Source organism: Leuresthes tenuis, unplaced genomic scaffold, assembly GCF_036924035.1.
Source record: "Leuresthes tenuis unplaced genomic scaffold, fLeuTen1.0.hap1 SCAF_21, whole genome shotgun sequence".
In the NCBI taxonomy this organism is placed as follows: domain Eukaryota; kingdom Metazoa; phylum Chordata; class Actinopteri; order Atheriniformes; family Atherinopsidae; genus Leuresthes; species Leuresthes tenuis.
This window is the reverse complement of record NW_027325375.1, coordinates 3,780,517-3,800,158: the sequence shown is the minus strand read 5'-3', so window position 1 is coordinate 3,800,158 and position 19,642 is coordinate 3,780,517. Positions and strand designations below refer to the sequence as shown.

Here is a 19,642-nt window from a genome sequence, read left to right as displayed (position 1 = left end):
TGTTACGTTCTAAAGAGATGCCTTTTTGCAAATTACAATTTGGCATAACAAAATGCCTCGCAGCATTAATGTAGACCGTGAGACAGATTACAGTTGTGGCATTGAATGTTTTTTTTTCTTTCTTTCTCTCACTGATGCCACGACTTTGTTCCAAAATCATAACACAAACAAGACGGAAGGCAAGGCACCTTCAACAGACTTTTCTTTCTCTGTGTCTTTTATATCTTATTCCTTTTTCAAAACAAACACAGAGCAAAAAAACAAAAGATTTTTAAGAAATTATTAATTGGATGTTTTTTGTTTTTCCTTTCTCCTCCCTGTAGCTCCCTCCAGAATGATGATGATGATGAGGTGTCCAACAAGACGTGGGTGCTGACTCCCAAAGTGTATGAGAGTGACGTCACGCACATCCTCAACAGTCTACTAGATGGATATGACAACAAACTCAGACCTGACATCGGAGGTAGGCACTGAATTTTTGCACATGATCCATTTAGAACCACAGAGGACAATATAGACAAATAGATACACCCATGAGCAAAAAACCACTAGAAAATTATTAAACAGGTCACATTTGTCTGTGAAACAGCTTTAGCAGTAAGTTTTCCAATTATTTTAAATATCTGAAACAAATCTGTCATTCTTTAATGGCCCTTTTTTTCCCCAAATCACTTGTGAAGGTATTCAGAAATAAAATTGTTGCCTACCAGATATGATGGATCTTGTTGTATTCAAACTGTAAGATACTAAAAACGTGAAAGACTTAAGATGATCATTATCCCATCATGATGAGACGTGCAGAATTTCTGTGTGTGTTATACGTTGACAGGCAGAGAGGCAATTTATACTGTGTCTGCCTGTGTTTATGTAGATGCATGCTTTATGGTCAGGGAAGATGTCTGTCACGGTCCTGTAAACCTGCAGACAACTAGCTTGCTCCCTTCACTTTGACAGACAGCTGAGCAGGACTCCCTTGTCTGCATGAGCCCATCACGTCCATCTGGAAGAGCAGAACAGGGAGATGCTCAGTACCCTTGAATACTTGATTCATGGGTCAGTATTCCCGGGAACACCGGCTAAAGTCAGGAGCTGTCACATACTGTCACAAAAGTATAAAGCTGTGCCAATTCATATGCTATCTGTGAACTGCATGCCCCTGTGCTGTAACATTCATACCAGATGAGGTCTACTGACTTGTGCCGTGAGCTGAATTATTTTTTTTTCTTTTTGTAGTTTTCTGTCTTTTTTTCCCCTTTTTGTAATGGTTTCCTCAAAGTTCTCCTTCCCAGATTCCATCCATTTCTTTAAAGGAGTTAAAAAATAAAACAGTTCAAGAAAAAGAACACAACCCGTCATTGTCTCCCCACTGAAATTGAGGCAATCTGTGCAAACTGAGAGATATTATCACGATTCAATGTGATGCTAAATCTTTGAAACGTGATGGGTGGATCAGCTATGAAACGACAGCTGCTGCGTAACACTGCTGTATATCATGAATCATTCACACCAGTCTACATACTGTACTATACACTGTTGTGTATTTTGTGGTACATTTCTTGAAAGGCAATAATTTTATTCTTGAACCTTTGAAGAAGAGGGCCTGTGCTATGAGCAGATTAGCAGCTAAGATCTGCTTTGTGGTGCAGCTTCAACCAAGTGAGCCATTACATAGCTGGGCGGCTGGCTGCCGCAGTCTTCAAATGTGCTAAGATCTGGCTCTCTCAACGTTGGTCTTCCAGTTGCTACCAAGTTACAGATCCTCACAGGGGATATAATTAGCTGGTTATACTGTCATCTGTTCCAGTAACCAACCAACCAAGGCCTGGCAGAATGACGTTTTTCCTCCACTCCGCAGAGTGCTGTGGATTTAGATAAATCACAGATTGTGCCACTGGTTCTCTTTGAAGTCCATTGTGATGCTCACTTCATTTTAACACCCCTGGAGCGTGCCGTATATGTGAAAACTGAAGCAGACTGGACAGAGAGACAAAAAAGAAGAATAATTAATCTGTAATGTATCCATGGCATTGATCCAAGATCACTTTTACTTTGGAAGATGAAGATTAGCAAATGTGCATTGCAGCAGCATTAGATGGAAGAATGGTGATGGTCAGAGTCTGTGAGCAAAATCAATCAGCTTTTTATCACGATGTGGTGGGAGTCTTGGCATGTTTTGCAATGTCTCTGGCGGCAAGTTTGAGACTCTAGCATAGTCATTTAATGTTCACTGGCATCCTTTTTTTAATATGATACATATTTCTATTTTCAAGAAATTGGCCCATTTTCCATCTGGCTGTAGAAAATAGAATACATTTTACTTCTATGTGTTAATTGTGTGTATTTATGCTACTGTAAGATCAAAACTTAATACTTTTGTTAATAAAGAAAAGAAAAGAAAAATGAAAAAAGCTCTAAATGTATAGACATATCTGGTCAAAAACCCAGATGAATTCATTTATGCTAAAAAAAATGTCTGAGATCGAGTCTAACCCATGACAAGCTTTGTATATTTGTTATTTGTTAAGTGTGCATTTGTCCATGCTTCGGCAAGTGATGTCTGGGAGCCATAAGCACAATTAAGTTATATGTTGACTTGTGAGTGATGTGAAAAAAAGCATACCTGCACAAACTCCCTCAGTTTGTCTCAGACAGCCACTGTAGCTCCTACATGGAGCTGGCTGAGTCTTGCCCTGACTCTCCTCACAATCTTGACGCTCAGTCATCCATAAGCGTTTAACTGCAAAGTGTAGAGACATTGCACGAATGTCCATTTGAGACCAGCCTGGCCAATTTCCTCTGCGATACTTTGTCTGAATACTGGCCTGTCTGTCTGTCTATCTCATTAAGCTAGCATAGGCACCAGAAACCAAGATATGTAGTGGTGGACGTAAGGTTCACAGGTCCAAAAAGCAGACTCAATCATATTAAAATGGATTGCAAGACATTTGCATATGAAATAGTTGAATGTGATGTCTGACAGATGATGAGCAAGAAAGATTCAAGAAAAAAGAAATTGAAAAAAAAGTTCCAATATGCAACATTTTAAACCTGAATACAGCAGCAAACGCCTACTACACGTGGTATTTGAAGACACAGCAGAATACTGATGGTATTTCCAAAGCCCACAGTCTCTGTGCCTTATATCTACTGCTCTTAAGTTATTTTTGTTTTTTTTTGTACAAAAGTCTCTTTCAAGAGGAGCAAAATTCTTGCTTTTCGTCACGCAGAAATGCACAAAGAGGGAAATATAATCTGAGCCTGCATTAGTGAGTTTATTGTTGTTTGTTTACCTAGATAATGGGAATTGTGACATGAATTGTTGGGCTCTAATTTAGGCTTTTGCTCAGTTTGTTAAAGAATGCTTCTGCTGCTTCAGCGTGACATCCAGTGTCTGAGGTTATATCTTTAAAAACTGGGGGGGATTTATTTTTTTATTAATTTATTCATTCATGTTATTATTTATTTTTCTGGAACTGCATTGTTTCACTTTGATTGGCTGGCACAGCTTCATCATTGACATCAATGCTTGCCATGTCTTATGTCTGCTGTTGGTGACCTGATTACCATTAACAATAACTATACATGCTGTAACAATTCCCCAGATTAATGCCAATATTTTTCTCTTGTTACTACACATTTGATATTTCATTAAACCATGACTAATTTACATATCATTGCATACTGAAGATATCCCTCAAACACTATTTTTCTCAGCTCATATAGTAAAAGCCTAAGCAGACGCACCACTTAACTTAACATCATCACAACATTTGGCCTGTCGAAGGAACTGTCAGTAGATGAATTGCTGTGGAGGACACATGGTAATGTGGTAAAAAGTTTAGAGTTTACAGCATTAAAGATAGACTGAATTCTTAGTTTTGCACTAACATCGTCTTTTCACAGACAAACTACATTTCTGAGCTTAGGTTTGGTTTCGTTACCACACCAAATGTAAGTTGGGATTCGATTTAAGTAAGTTGCTGTACAAGTTTAAATTGAAAGAAACTGCATGTTTATGATGAAATTTTCAAACCTAATTTACTTTTTCTTTTTCTTTAACTGTGATTGACTCTGCCTTCATTAGAAAATCTCTAAAATATTATAAGAAAATTGGAATGTTTCTTATCACCTTAATATGAACATCTCCCTAATTTTGTCTCACACATTGATCTCATTCCATTTTCATATGCATTAATTTTATAATCTAGCTTTTCAGTAATAGAGTATTTAACTTTATATCAACTGTTGGGTGTTCCACATCTAGTGACTGAAACAAAAAGAGGATGCTTGACAAAGTTTCCCAGCAGCTTTCTGTTCACGAGTTCACTTACCCTGTTCCTCACTAATGATAAGTATAAAGACATTCACAAGTCTCTTTTTCTGTGTTTCTTTGCAGTCAAGCCAACAGTGATCCACACAGACATGTTTGTCAATAGCATCGGCCCAGTAAATGCCATCAATATGGTAAGTGATACTGGTATATTACATGAATGTGTCATCAGAAATCTGCCTGAGCCTGCATTTGTTACTAAGAAGGGCGGGGGGGATTTGTGATTGGCCTCCTTCCACAATGTTCAGAGGAGGAGCTCTAGACCAGATTTTCAGGGTTTTGAAAATGTGCCTGTTGTCATTGTCGGAGCAAAATATAGTTTTTATATATTTTCTATTATAACTATTTCAGTAAGAAGCAAGCAGTTTTTCTCAATACTTGTTATAGAGAAGATTTGGTAGTTCTAGTGATTATTTTTAAATTGAGCTCTCTCTGAACATGACAATGTAGAATAATGAGACTCAAATTATGTTTTTTTTTAACCACTTTGATACTTGCCATGCCAAGTTTATCCAGCGTCTTACATCTTACACAATTGCACATTCCTTTCAGCCAATCTGTGTGGGAGAAGTGCTGGTTCGTATCATATTCCAAAAACTCTTTCAACGTACTCCAATTAGCAAGTCAAAATTTTAGCAATGAAAAAGCTCCATTTTCGCTGATACGTGCAAAACAACCTCTTTCCATGTTTCCATCTGATTACCATTGGTAATGTAGGGTGATAAAAATTCTGTATGCAACAGCATAATGGAGAGGTGATGAAAAAATAATGGCGGAATTAGAAGGATAGAGTTAGAAAAAGAACGGAATTTGAAAATCCGCTTTATTTATTTATTTTGCAGACTCTTGCTGAGAACCAGCGTCTGTTGTTTTTCTGCAGAGCGTCCATCTCTACATGGTGATGATGTTCCATTTCACTTAGTCTTAGCTAAAACACCCACTCTCTCAGTCACAGCAGTCAGAAGCATTGATGGGATCAGTTAGAAAATGCGTGTTTGTGCTCACATTAGGGAGCCAGTGCACATTTATGGCAGCGAGTGTGTGTGTGACGGGGCATTCTGCTGACATGAAAGGTTGACTGATGGCTTCACATCCATATGTAATGTGTGTGGTTGGGAAAGTGCATTCACACTATGACATGACAAATGTGGTGAGGCTGGTAATTTTCCTGAGGAGAAGAGAGTAGACGGATGGTGTGGGGGTGTGCATCTCCAGTAAGTATGAATGCAATTTTTATTTCTTAATTATGAATTAGGAATCTTTGAGAGATTACAATGTTACAAGTCGCGAGTGTTGCAGACTAACAGAGAGAAGGCAGTCAATGTTTGATGAAGAAAAAGAATGATACATTTATGCTTTGTCGCCATCAGAGCTGAGCTTTTCTAGCTGCTCGCAGATATGAGCAACAGTTTGAATTGAAAGAAGCGTTATCCTTGAATCACCTCAGAGCATATATATAGATATATATATCTATATATATCTATATATATCTATATCTATATCTATATCTATATATATATAGATATATATCTATATATATATCTATATATATATAGATATATATATATACAGTAGATTAAAGAAAAACGTAGATGTTTAACCTGCTCACAGGGGTCCACATGGAGATCCTGGAATTCAAGCTTTCTCCTATCACTGGATTTGAACTGTCAGTCTGTCCCATGTGAAAGAAAAATATGGGAATTTTGCCTTGTGAAAATATTTTTCAAATCTCGTTTGGAACTCTTTGGCATGGATTTAGACTTCATTGTTGTGCTAAGCTTTGTCAGGAAGTTAATACCTCTATGCCCTCTTGCACACAAATCCTCAGGTTTTTCTTTCTTTTCCTTATGCTGTATTTCCCTTTGAACCACAGAGCTCAACCAGTCCAAATAACAAAATATGTAACAAAGCTCCCACTGTTTCACTGCCTCTCTATTCCCTCTCATATTAGACCACATCTCACATTTTTGTCTCAGCTCTCCAACTCTTCCTGTGCCTGTGTCTCCCACGGGCCCACTGTGTATGTTCCAACACAGCTTTCACAATGACTCAATAGGAGACTAAGCTTGGGACAAAGTACTGCCAAAGAAGCAGGTTATGAGGTCTGGTAATGCTTCAGTCAAACAATGAGAGATATTAATTGCCCCACTGAACATTTAATTTTCAGGTTGAAGGCGTCAAGATGGTATTTTTCAGTCGTGCTCTTTTGAGGACTAAAGGGCATCTTGGCTTGAACAGACACCATCTTATTAAAGCAAAAGGGCTTGAAAATATGTTCCAGCATTGTCTTAAGTTCCTCTCACACAGAGAAGAGACAAGCGCTTTTTGAGCACTTTTTGATTTGTTCTTATCCTAAAGCTGGGAAAGCACATTCCTGACAGGACAAGATGCAAGCAGTCCAGCTATAAACTGTAGTTAAACATGACAATTAAGGTTGAAAAACATTGTGTTTTATGTTGTCAGGAATACACCATCGACATCTTTTTCGCTCAGACCTGGTATGACAGAAGGTTAAAATTCAACAGCACGATGAAGGTTCTTCGCCTCAACAGCAACATGGTGGGAAAGATCTGGATCCCAGACACTTTCTTTCGCAACTCAAAGAAGGCTGACGCCCACTGGATCACCACACCCAATCGTATGCTTAGAATCTGGAACGATGGAAGAATACTCTACACCCTCAGGTAATATGTCAGGGTTGCCTGAGGTCAGGTATAAAAACGATACTTTTTTTTTTATTTGACTTTTTTTTCTTTGTCGGAGCACTTGAACATAGATGTGGTTTCAGTTATAGCATCATTAGGTGTCTGGGTGGTGAGCTGCAGAGGACCTGAGCTTTATCAGCATCTCTATCTAAGTTTTCTTCAGCCAGGTTTGCTGTTTTTGATTTGCATTTAAAAGACGTGAATTAAGAAACGTGTTATGGTCTGTGGTTCCTCTGTTGGGATGCCTCTGGTTTTATAGCTCTTTGCTTTTGTTTTCATGTTCTTGTTTTGCTTCATAGTTTCTGCTCTCCCCACATACCTGATCCTGGTTTCTAATTACCAGTCTTGCATTGCTTTAGACAAGTTTAGCTTGGTTCCTGCCACATTTTGATTCAGACTTTGGATCTATGTTTCTTGACTCCCTGCTAGTGCAGCTCCATTTATTTAGTGAAATAAAATCTATTTATTTTCTTCTTTACCTGTCTCTTTAGTTTGAGTCTGCAGTTGGACCCACATGTATAGTAACAATAAGGTTATTGGAAATGGTGAAAGTCATCTAATGAGCAAAACTATTGTTTTTTGCACTTGATCAATGTTTATTGGCTATGTTGAAGAATACTTGATTTCCATGGGGGGGTGGATTACATTCCTGGAAATTAAAGAAATTCTTGAAGAAGAGGTCTCTCCATTTCGTTTACTGCAGTTTTTCCTCCTGTTGTTGTTTATGTCTAAACCAGTTTTTCCATTAGAATCAAGAGTAACATCACCAGTATTGCCACCGTTTGCAGCCCACTTCATTCCCTTCAAGCCAGTCAACAGAGACGTGTCTAATTTATATTCATATTTTGTGGATTTAAAAAAATTCTCTTCAGGTCCGCTTTGCTAGTGAGTGGAAACCTTGCCATTCAGACGGTACCAAAATCAATACAGGTATACTTTGAATTATTGATATCACATGTTTCAGAAGGTGTTCATATATGATGGTGAGTTCATGGTGACACAGTCATTGTGTATCTGTCTCATCAAAACACACTAAAATCCATCCATCCATTTTCTATACCGTCGATCCGTTAATCGGGTAGCGGGTGGGCTGGAGCCTATCCCAGCAGTCATCGGGCGAAAGGCGGAGTACACCCTGGACAGGTACACACTAAAATGTTTAATGATATATAAACTCACAAAATGAAGATGCTTCTAATGCTCTACAGGTGGTCTGTAGAACATCATGTCCCACGGTGCCTCATCAGAAAGTCACACTCTGTACAACTGCAAAGGTTTAAACTCCTTGCTGGATTATCTCTGCTTGCCAACAACAAAACATTTTGTGGATTTAAAGATGTGCTGACCCTGATCATCGCCACTTGTGACTATGTCTTTATTGCTAATATTAGTTTGACTTTATTTTGTAGCTACTAGGGTGCTGCCTGCTCTGCTCTGACTCCATAGGTAGCAACAAACCACATATGTGCTATAAAAAGCATTCTGAGGAGCCAAACCAGCTCTACGTAACTCTTCATTGTACTGATTATTTTGAACAGGCCCTGAGAAAATGTAACACTAAGCATTATAAGTGTTGTAATAATTCATGTGTAGAAAATCAGTCTTCACAGAATAATAAGTCTATAAATTGTTTAATGCCAAAAGAACATGAACTACATTTCCCTAAACTGATGGGGTGCTCTGGCTTAGAGTTTATGGTTTGATATTTTTAGTGCCTGATATACGAAAGATAATATTATTAAGGAGTATTAATGATATATCATCTGTGAAATGACTGGATGCCTGATGACAACACTGAGGACATAACTTAAAATATCATATTTCTTGAAGAAAGAAACGTGTGACGTGCCAAACGGGTCAAAATTAAGGGGAAATATTAAGTGAGCTTATTATTATGTTTGTCCAGCATCATAAATACAGTGGACATTTGCAGTGACACCACAATACATCACCAATGATAATAGAGAGATAGAGAGAGAGCGAGTGAAGTCTTCTGAACTCCATCAAGCCGTGATGGATGTTCTCCTGAGCAGAACTCTACCCCTCCACTTCATTAATTTGTTGAGGAACTCAGAACTTAAGCGCTGGTTAATTAGGATGGCCGCTGTGAATGTGAATACAATGATACATGACAATAGTGAGAGCATGGCTGGGTGAAGTCATTTAAGGTCATTCTCTCATTAAGAAGAAGTTTAATGACTTTGCCTTCAAACTTTCTCAAGTGTAAAAAATAAAAGAGACAAGTGTGCTTCTGTGAATAACAGTGAAAAACATCAGTTTATTTTTTTTTTTTGGCATCACTGATGAGGATAGATTAGGTATGCATGTATGCAATCTTTATTCCAGTGGATGCAAATTTTGTGTCTCTGCAGGTTGACCATTGATGCCGAGTGCCAGCTTAAACTGAACAACTTCCCAATGGATGAGCACTCCTGTCCCCTGGAGTTCTCAAGCTGTAAGTTTGGCTATACGCTGTTACCCTGCTGCTTTACCCCTCCCTGTCCATTTCTTACTCATTTCAAATGCACACATTGTACTCACAAACATGTAGCATATGAGCAAAGATCTTATTTATGGAATAACTATGCAGCAGAGCAATACAGTAATTCAAGCTGCAACAGAGATTTTCTAAACACCTGGAAAGCAGATAAGTCATATATATGCACTGCACATGTGTTTTTATTGATTTATCAGTTAAAATAATGCCTAATACTGATAGAAAGCAACCCCAGAGAGTCAATGGATGACATTCTTTACCAGACAACTGCCCTGTTACTAGACTGTTTAGGTATTTAGGGAGCTCTGTAATACTAGATCAAATCTGCAAATATCTATATAAATGTCATATATATGGCAATTTATCAGATTGGTAATTCATTATTAGTATGACTGATGCCCACTAAACAAATCTAGCATGTTTTTAATTGCCAAATCAGTCAAAGGCACTGCTAATTGCTATTCTGGAATTATCAATACAGTTCAAAAATATATTTCAAAAGTGACAGTCCAGATTAGTCAGTCCTTCCCTGAAAGGAGAGTACGGGGGTTAAGAAATGCTAATGAGGCTGCTATGGATGTACAGAGAGATGCATCATGAGATGTTCTCCAGGGAGAATGGCATGCTTCCCAAATAGCTCCAGTGCACAAGAAAGAGACACCGAGGGTGTTAGCAAGCCTAAAAATGGAACAGAAGCATTCATTTAAATTTGATGAGAGCTCTGGATGTTTTCAGAACTTTGAAAATTGCTTGATGTACAACGCATGAGCTCAGTCTCAGAAGTTGCAGGCAGAGCAGCGTGCAGCTACTTATCACGCGGCAAATTATCTCAGCACGTGCCACCAAAACAACATAGCGCGGTGAGTGCAGCCTCTTCTGCAGCGGTTTTGTTTGTAGTTGAACAAGATCAGACCCCACAATTTAGTTTAGAATTTACAGTCACACATGACACAGTTTGCTTCAGTGGCACAAAATTGCATTTTTAGTATTTATCATTAAAACAGCTTTGACAGAAAAGGGAATTCATGGCATTGATCTTTAGGGAGCGCTCTTGTTCTGGCTGCTCAGAAGGACAAAGAGTAATTCCTCCTGGATGTGTAAGAGATGAAGGTAGCAAACTGCCTGCTCGGATGGCTATAATGTGGGGAAGCGGGCAGACCCTTTCATGTCCTGATACTATGGACCCAGTATTACTGGATGTCTGAAACCACTTAAGTGATAAAATCATTTAAAGTTTGCTCGAAAGAAGTTCAGGTGCATTATTCAAGCCACAGCTCACCTCCAGACGGAAGACTGTGGTATACTGCATTTTGAGAACCTTAGAGTAAGACTATTAAACCTGTGCAGGGGATTGTTTAGCTACCTGAAAAGATGATTATCATGTCTTTAGCTTTTCTGGATACCACACAGAAATGTGATACTTCCCAACATGATTTGATTCTACTAAAGATACTAAAGATGCATTCATCTTTAGTAGGCTTGATTATTGTAACAGCATCTTTACGGGTCTACCTAAAAAGTCAGTTAGACAACTGCAGCTCATCCAGAACTTAGCTGCTCGAGTCCTCACTAAGACCAAAAAAGTGGAGCACATCAGTCCGGCTCTGAAGTCTTTACACTGGCTGCCTGTCCATCAGAGGATAGACTTTAAAGTTCTGATGCTGGTCTATAAAGCTCTCAATGGTCAAGGACCAAAATACATCAGTGACCTCCTGACCCACTATGAACCTTCCAGACCCCTCAGGTCATCTGGATCCGTTTTTTTATCAGTTCCCAGAGTCAGAACCAGACATGGAGAAGCTGCATTCAGCTTCTATGCTCCACATGTCTGGAACAAACTCCCAGAAAGCCTCAGATCAGCTGAAACACTCAGTGTATTTGAGTCCAGGTTGAAGACACATCTATTTTCAGCTGCATTTGAATAAGCTTGAGTTTCAAAACGGAATCATATTGTAACTATTGATTTTATCTTTCATATATATAATTTTTTCTGATTTTATCTATTGTTCTTATTTCTTTCTTTTGTTTAAATTTTAAATCATGCTTTTTATTTCTTCTGTTTTAATGTCTCTGTAAAGCACTTTGAATCACCTTGCCGTTGAATTGTGCTATACAAATAAACTTGCCTTGCCTTGCCTTGCCTTACAATGATGCAATGGCTGATCTAAACAAATCAGTTTTAGGAAAGCAAGATTACTTGTGTGATTCTTACAACCAGAGAGCATGAAGGGGAAGTGATGAAATGACTGAAACCCCACTTTTTTGTTGTCAATGATATGATTTTTTGCTTCAAAACCAGCTTAGTATTTTAGCGAGAAAGAAGCTGGAGTTGATATTTACTCATCATAAGCAGGAGTTTATCATAAAATGATTCCTTCATGAAATGGTTTATTTGCATGTTAGCTGACTTTGTGGTTATGATTTTGTCTAAAATCAAACGCACTGAACCTTATTTTGAACAGTGTGGCCCCCAATGGGATATATGTTACAGTCTTTAAAAACATTGTCTTTTTGTTGCTCCTCCATGAGAATATTACTGTTCTCTCTTCATTCAGATGGCTACCCCAGGGAGGAGATTGTGTACAAGTGGAAAAGGAGCTCAGTAGAGGTTGGGGACATCCGCTCATGGAGGCTCTACCAGTTCTCCTTTGTGGGCCTGAGGAACACCTCAGAGATAGTTCGAACCGTCTCAGGTAAGACAGCAGCCTATTCTTTTTCCCATCAAAAAGAAGACATTGTCTTTATTCAGCAAGCGTTGAATGAATTTGTTATATCTTTGCCAGCTACACCGCTTTGACATTGAACTGTTGCAATGTCTACACCATGGGGTTGAACAACAAAGGGATCGCTATTCCTGCTGCCTGACACAACTTCCATGTTGAGCTTGATATATTTACTCTCTTGCATCAGCATGCAGATAGATCTCACTGTGATTCTTATGCCCAACCCTGCATGCTAATCTATACCAAACACTAAATATATTAAGACTCTTCCTGTCTGACTCCATCAAAACTGCCACGCATCTTCCTTTACTGCTGAACCTTAGACTAATCTGGTTTGTACCTGTTGCTACGGGTTACAGAAGATTTAGAAACAGAGACATGATCCATTTTGTTTCTTATTCACTTTTAGCTCCCACTGCCTTGTCTTTTCTCGCCTACATCTCTTTCCGGAGTCCACGGTTATTCCTGCATTCTCCACTGACACGGGTGGATGAATTTTTCAGATTTCAATATTAACTCACACTACAAAGGAAAATGTACAACAATGCAGTGTTTTTTATGGTGTACTGACTGGATTGTATTCAGATAAGAAGCAAGAATATGGATGTTTGCTGGAAAGAAAATGGCACCCTTCCCAGAACAGTGCTGATGTTGTAGAGAATGGTGAAAACTTCTCCGGCATGCATGTGTCTATTTGTGTTTGTGGTCTTTTTAAGTCGGTGAGGTATATAAGGTATTTTTGAGGAGATGTCTGCGTTCTTTATGCGCGTCCCTGGTGTGAATCCAAAAACGCCTGTTGCAAACGTTAACTTTGGTCATAGAGATTCATTTTCTTTCAGCCACACACACTAAGTGTCTAATGACTGCTTAGCAAGAAACAAGTCAACATCAGAATTTATTTGCCATAGATTTCAACTTTGGAAATATACTTGTAAAAATGCTTCCCACTAACATCAAGGTGAAAGTGTTTTCTTTTAAACCTTAGCTCAGTCCTTTTTGTTATGAAAGTCAGTTCAAGTCCCTATTTTCAGCTATCAAATCATTAGGGTCCTCATTTGTGCCACTGTTTGGAGATCACTATGTCTTCTATCGTCTCTTTATAAAGCACATTACTGCACTTTGAATCACCTGTGTACCAAAAACCCACACTATTACACTACACTACTACATTGCAGGAAACTTATCCTGTATGGGTGTGACCATAAATTTACTGCCAACAATAAATCAGTTTAACTGCCACATGATGTTGGAACTCTCTTTTTTCTGATATAAAGTTAATTTCAACGTTGAAGTTTTTTTGTATTGCTTGGGAGTGTTTTCTGCGGGTGTAATAGTGTTTTTTATTTATACATTTTTCTAATGACAGATAAAACTGTGACAAAACACCAATAACCAACAGATCTTTGTTGTTTTTTCTAATGACTTTACAGCTCTTATTAAGTTCCATAGTTACATCAATGACAATGATTTTTGTTTTTATCCATAAGAACTATGCAGGAAATCGCATGCAATCATATTGAGCATCAAATGAAAGAACCCCATTCATCCAGCCATTCTGTTATTTGAAACAACTAAACAGAAAGTCAGTGCAATGAGACATGTACACACTCGCATGCAAACAAAGAGACAGATTATTTTGCTGTGTATGGGTCATGGGCGTTGCAACAGCAATTGCTTGAATCGCAGTGCTGCAGGTGGATTATAAAAGTAAAACTACTTGCAATTTTTATTTTGTCGGTTTGGTCAGAACAATTTTCAAGTGATAACATGAAAAGGGAATTTGTGTAAGAGGATGAGCAGTAGTGGAGAATTTGCAGGGTCCTCAGATTCTATCTCCCTTTGATCTGGTTTGTTATTTCCACAAACCGCCATCTGCTCTCTTGTCAGAGCAGAGAACCTCAACTGGTGGCTGTGAGACCTCTTGTCTCATTTTGCAGTCAGTTTGGGAGGTGACCTGCTTCAAGATTTGTGAACACAACATCTGTCTCAAAGAACAGTCAGTCAGGGCATCACAATTACGATGTCATCTTAAGTACTCACTATGCGTTGAGGAATGCTTCTGGAATTGTAGGACTATGTTACTTATGTTTTATCACTGTTAGGGTTGTCACAGTAACTGGTAAATGTGTTACAATGTTTGTGGCGTGGATAGACCAACTGAACTGGATGGCAAGCATCCGTCTCCGCTGAAATGTTCATTTAATTTATTTTTTCACGATTCAATGCATATGTTCTGAATGTTGAATATATGCTAAATAAAATCAATAGTATTAAATCTTGACATTGGACATGAAGCAACAGAGCTTGCTGGCTGGACGCTGGATGTAACATGCTGAGAATCTATCCCACCCTGCTCTTTGCTGCTTGTTAGTCTCTTAGCTCCAACCACCCACCCTCCATCTGTCTCCCTGGGGCTTCAGTAAAGGGTCTCTCAAGATGCATGGCCGTCTCCTACATGCATTGGAAAATGACCCGTTCCTCTTCACCATGTCCACATCCACCACAGCAGGCTGTTCCTTACCTATGACTGTTGCCATCGTGAGAGGAACTCCCTGTGGTCAAAGCACCATTCTAATCCTTTTGTTCTAATCCCTCTGTTCAAGTCTGAGGGCTCAACAGACTTTATGTCAGTGTGCCTGTGGAGATCTGGTGCAGAGTCCCTTTCCAATGACCCCTGGTCCCAGCCTGCCCCTAGGAAAAGGTTAAAGTCTTGGAAATAATTGGAATTGAATGGTCTGGAGTCGTTACTGTTACACTTATACAAATAAGTGGGGTAGATTTTAAGGGTTAAGGTCTGTTTGGTAGTGAACCATACACTAGGGTTAGATAAAGGTAAGAATCATTAAAGAAGAGTGAGACCAAGAGTCAGTTCTTCAAGATTCACGTAATTTCTTAAAGTATTTATATATATGTCACAACTTATATTGTCATCACAATATCTGACAATACTTTCGCATGTTTTCCTAATATTATGCAGCCTTACAGTGAAGGCTCAAAAATTGTACAATGACTTATGGAGATTATGACTTTGACTTTGCACGTCTTTAATCATTTTCCTTTTATTTAGTTATTGACATGTGTTTCTCTAACATTTCTCCTTTGCATCTTCTCTCCTGTGCATTTCCCATTTAGCCCATCGATCTATGTTTCCCTTTTACGTCTTCGTTGTGAATTTCTGTACGCATTTCTGCTTTAGTATGCAAATGAAGTGGGCTGTCTTTCAAAGAGATTTTATGGATGCGGCTCCTCATTTATTGGTTGATATTCTGAGTGCAGAGATCCTTTTCACAAAGTGGTGCCAGAAACTGGATGTTTTTTTCCTGGCAGTTTATACTGTTGTCAGTTTCAGTTGCTCTTTCTAAAACATTCTTCATATTTGATTTAGAGTAATATGCTGAATCTTTTAAATTTAGTTAAAATAGGTAAGATGGGGGAATGATTGTCTGATCCATTTGCTGATGGTTGACTGAAAAAAATAACCAAAGACATTTTCTTAGACAAGACAATTTGTCCAAGGCTAAACTTCTTATGTTTCAAATAACAGAAAAAAAGATAATCATATGTGGTGCATCATTATAGAAAAAATATATATTTATTTGTCAAAGCTTTTTATAAAGGCTATGTCTGTTTTTATTTGGTTTCTCTTCCCTACCTTAGTATCCAAAGGCTTTGTGTCTAAACATGTCATTTCACATCAGGGCGAGCTGGACTGCCTGCAAGCCTATACCTGCGATTTACAAACACAGAAACAATCATCTGTACATATACAAACACACACTTGCAAGCCTAGAATTACTCCCAAAAAATTACAAGCAAGGACAAAAGTAGTCAGTATATAGAAAAGCGAAGAGTTAAAGAGGATTTGAATGTTGGACATCTGAGGCACTAGATATGCAGCTGATGATGTTAAACACAAAAAATAAACCCCTCGGTTACTGGGTTAAGCTATATGCTCTCACCCGTCTGCCAGGGATGATTAGAAACATTATAATGTAGACAAACGTAATGTGAGGGAAAGCTGCAGAAGGAGGAAACACAAGTGAGAGCAGGGAGAAAAAGGATGAAATAGAATCCATGATATGCATATCTATGAAGGTCAGATGTAGTGTGGAGGGGTGAGTGAAAGATTTGGAATTTTTTCAGGGACTTATAGCTCTGTAACAAAAACAAAAAAACATTGTGTAAGCTATTCAGCCTATTCTAAACATATGACATTTTAGAGCGTTGATATAGCTCCACTAAAAAGGCCATGTGATCAGGTCTGTGTGGTGACTTTTTACATACACAGAAGTTGACTAAACTATTTGCGCCATTACAATAGATTATGCATTTTGGGTGACCAATTAACATCCAACAACAACAGTGTGGATGCATTAAGACATTACAGATACAGGAGCTTAATAGAAAGAATGGAGTTAAAGGAAGATGTACTATGATGGGAGAACCAGGATTTGTTGTTATCTATGAAAGTGTTTGTTCTCTTCCACTGAGTGATGTAGTCAGAATGGTGCATAGACATTAACTGTGGTCTTCTACATTAGTGGGATGAATTAGCACAAAAAAGCATCACTTAAATGAACAAGAGGCTTTTCCCTCTAAGCATAAATCGGGAATCAATACCATTTGCTGTCTTTCTCTCTTTGCTTCCCAACCAGTATCAGTTTCCTAAGCAGTGAACTATGGAATGGTTTGGACACGAGGTAGTTAATAATCTGTCCTTTTAACTGAGCACAAATGTACCCTCTGTGCATCTGCCAGCCTATCTGTGTGTGTGGTTGACAGTATGAGTGCTCCGGACTCTGCCTGTGTCCATGAATTATTGCATGTTTTAATGTCCATTTGCGTGCATGCACATTTCAGTGTGTGCATTCCACTGGATATGAGACTGTTTTTCTGTATTGGAAGCTATTCTTAGAGTGACCTTCCAAAAGCCGTGCCATGCAGTCCTGTTGTCTGTGTGCAGCTGCCTATGTGATTCAACTGAGAAGAGAAAGCCCAGGGACACATCAGTGGCCGTTTACTGAGCTGCTGTGTCTCTACATGATTCTTTGATGGGGCAAATCTGGAGGCACTGCGGCTGAAAAAACAAGCATGCACACAGTATATGTCTATAAATGGACTCAAGTAAGCACAGTCATCCTGTGATATACTACAATTTCCTCCATATAGCATTGCAAAGTGCACCGTTGTTCTATATTTGGTAGTGCAGCAAATAAGGATCTCAACAATACTTTTTCAAATATACTAACATGCTCACACACACACGAGACAACTAGAAAAGCTAATACTGATGCAGTTCTGATGCAAAACAACAATTCAGTCCTGAATATGGTGCTCTCACAAAAGCATTGTGCATTCATTTCCTACGCAGATTTTTTTTTCCTTTTTTTTCATGGTCATATATCGTGTAAAGGCTTTTTGGTTGTAGAAGATATTTGTCACAGAATCTTAAGAAAGAATCTGAATTATCTGTCAGGAGTACATAACGTTTAGCTTGGTTTCAAGGCTGTATGTGTGGTTCCTGTTAGTCCTTTTGTTCCTGCCAAACAAAAAAAACCCAACATTTTTTGAGTGTAATCCACTTAGAATAGAGACAGGATAAAAATTTGGCAATATCATCTTGGGGACAGAAGGGGTGTAAAATCTCCCAGTGGTGATATGGTAATGGTCATGCCACATCCAAGTTAAACAACACGAATCCAAAGCAAATTAATGGGAACACGTTATCAAATTCCCTTCCAGTAAATGATGCCACAGAGAGAGGAGTGTTTGTCACTGCTTGGTAAGATAGAAGGAGACAAAAGCAATAACCAAAACGCAAATGATATATTTATTTTTTATTGTTACTGAGATACTGAATCCCTGATCAAATAACATTTGTGAGCTCCAGCATATTGTGTGAAGTTATTTTACTTTCCAATGCATAAATTAACTTAATCCTCAGAATGATTTACAAAAAGTGAGAGCCAGCACTATGAGATCAAATAATATGTAAATGTAAATACAAATGTTTGCTGTGAGGTTTATGTCATGAAAAGTGACATGATTATGCTTGTGTTACATTTTCTTACAGGGTAGTGTTGAAAATGCCAGTCTAACTGACAAGGATAGAAGTTACATATGATATTCACTCTTGTTACTGAAACAAAGCAATTTTAATTCCAGTCAGTTACCTTTAGTTATGTTAATTTTTGGTAGTTTTACTTTGCCTCTGTTACAGGGTGAATTATAGAAGAAGAAAAACAAAAAACAAAGAAAAAGTTCACATCAGAGCAAATGCATCCCCAGAAAGGACTAATTCCCATCAGTTTAGGCTGCATCTGAACTAATAAAAATAAATCCTTGGCTATTTAATTTTCTTTGTTATTTCCCCCCCAAAAAAAATCAACACTTACTTCACACTTATTTGAAGGTCAGCTGACTAAGCTTAGCCCGTGAATTTAGCTTTTGTTGAGCAACTTTTTTTTTTTTGTGGTAGTAGTCAGGTTGTCAGTTGCTCTACTAATAATTGTTTAATGGTATTGATAGCAGATCAGTAATGGTTAGATATACAATATCAATCTTAATACAGCTGCAAACAATTTGCATCAATGTTGTGCAAGTTCACATTTGACAAGAATTACATCAAAGTTCAGTTCAGATTGAATAAAACTGAACAAGTTAATGTATACAGTTGACCATTTAAAATTATGAAAATTTTACATTGTTTACATTTCCAAAGTGATGTAGTTCACGTCTGTGTCTCATTTTTATGGCCTCCTCCTTATATGGACAGTACTTAGTGTCATGGAGTGCTATGGAGTGCATGTAGATGGCCCCACAGTCATCTGAGCAGATTCAGGCATAGTTCTGCATTTATCCATTTCATTCATAACCATCAAGCTACTCAAAGGCAAACAGTGATAAAAAGTGAAGGATTGTTTTTAGTGCATAGCCTACTTTGCTGACTAACATGATTTCAGTCATGTGTGAAAATGATCAAACAGAGGCCCAGTGACAAACGCTTCAGTGTCACAATGAACATCATACTTACTTAAGGTAACTTCAGCAGTAGGAGCACAACGTCAGATAAAATCCCGCTTAGTGGCAGTGCACCTCTGCAGATGGTCCAGAACGCGGCGGCGCGTCTGGTCTTCGATCAGCCTAAAAGAGCACACGTCACCTCTCTGTTCATTGAACTCCACTGGCTACCCTTAGCCGCCCGCATCAAATTCAAGTCACTGATGTTAGCCTACAAAGTGCTTAATGGAACGGCTCCCATCTACTTGAATGCTCTTATGTCACAACTCGGTCCCTCCGTTCGTCACAGGATTGTCGTCTAGCAGCTCCTACACCACGCCTAAGACAATCCAAACTCTTTTCATGTGTCGTCCCACGATGGTGGTAT

General features: G+C 38.5%; 1 protein-coding gene across 4 annotated transcripts in view; it reads left to right on the top strand.

Moving 5' to 3' along the window:
• gabrg2 (gamma-aminobutyric acid type A receptor subunit gamma2) overlaps positions 1 to 19,642 on the top strand; it is a 50,769-nt gene that overhangs the window by 8,647 nt on the left and 22,480 nt on the right. For all 4 annotated transcript variants that reach the window (XM_072375086.1, XM_072375085.1, XM_072375084.1 and 1 more), the window contains exons 2-6: positions 324 to 463; positions 4,397 to 4,464; positions 6,794 to 7,014; positions 9,408 to 9,490; positions 12,088 to 12,225. In XM_072375086.1, coding sequence (XP_072231187.1) covers positions 324 to 463; positions 4,397 to 4,464; positions 6,794 to 7,014; positions 9,408 to 9,490; positions 12,088 to 12,225 — 650 coding nt within the window. The remainder of the gene's footprint in view (positions 1 to 323; positions 464 to 4,396; positions 4,465 to 6,793; positions 7,015 to 9,407; positions 9,491 to 12,087; positions 12,226 to 19,642) is intronic.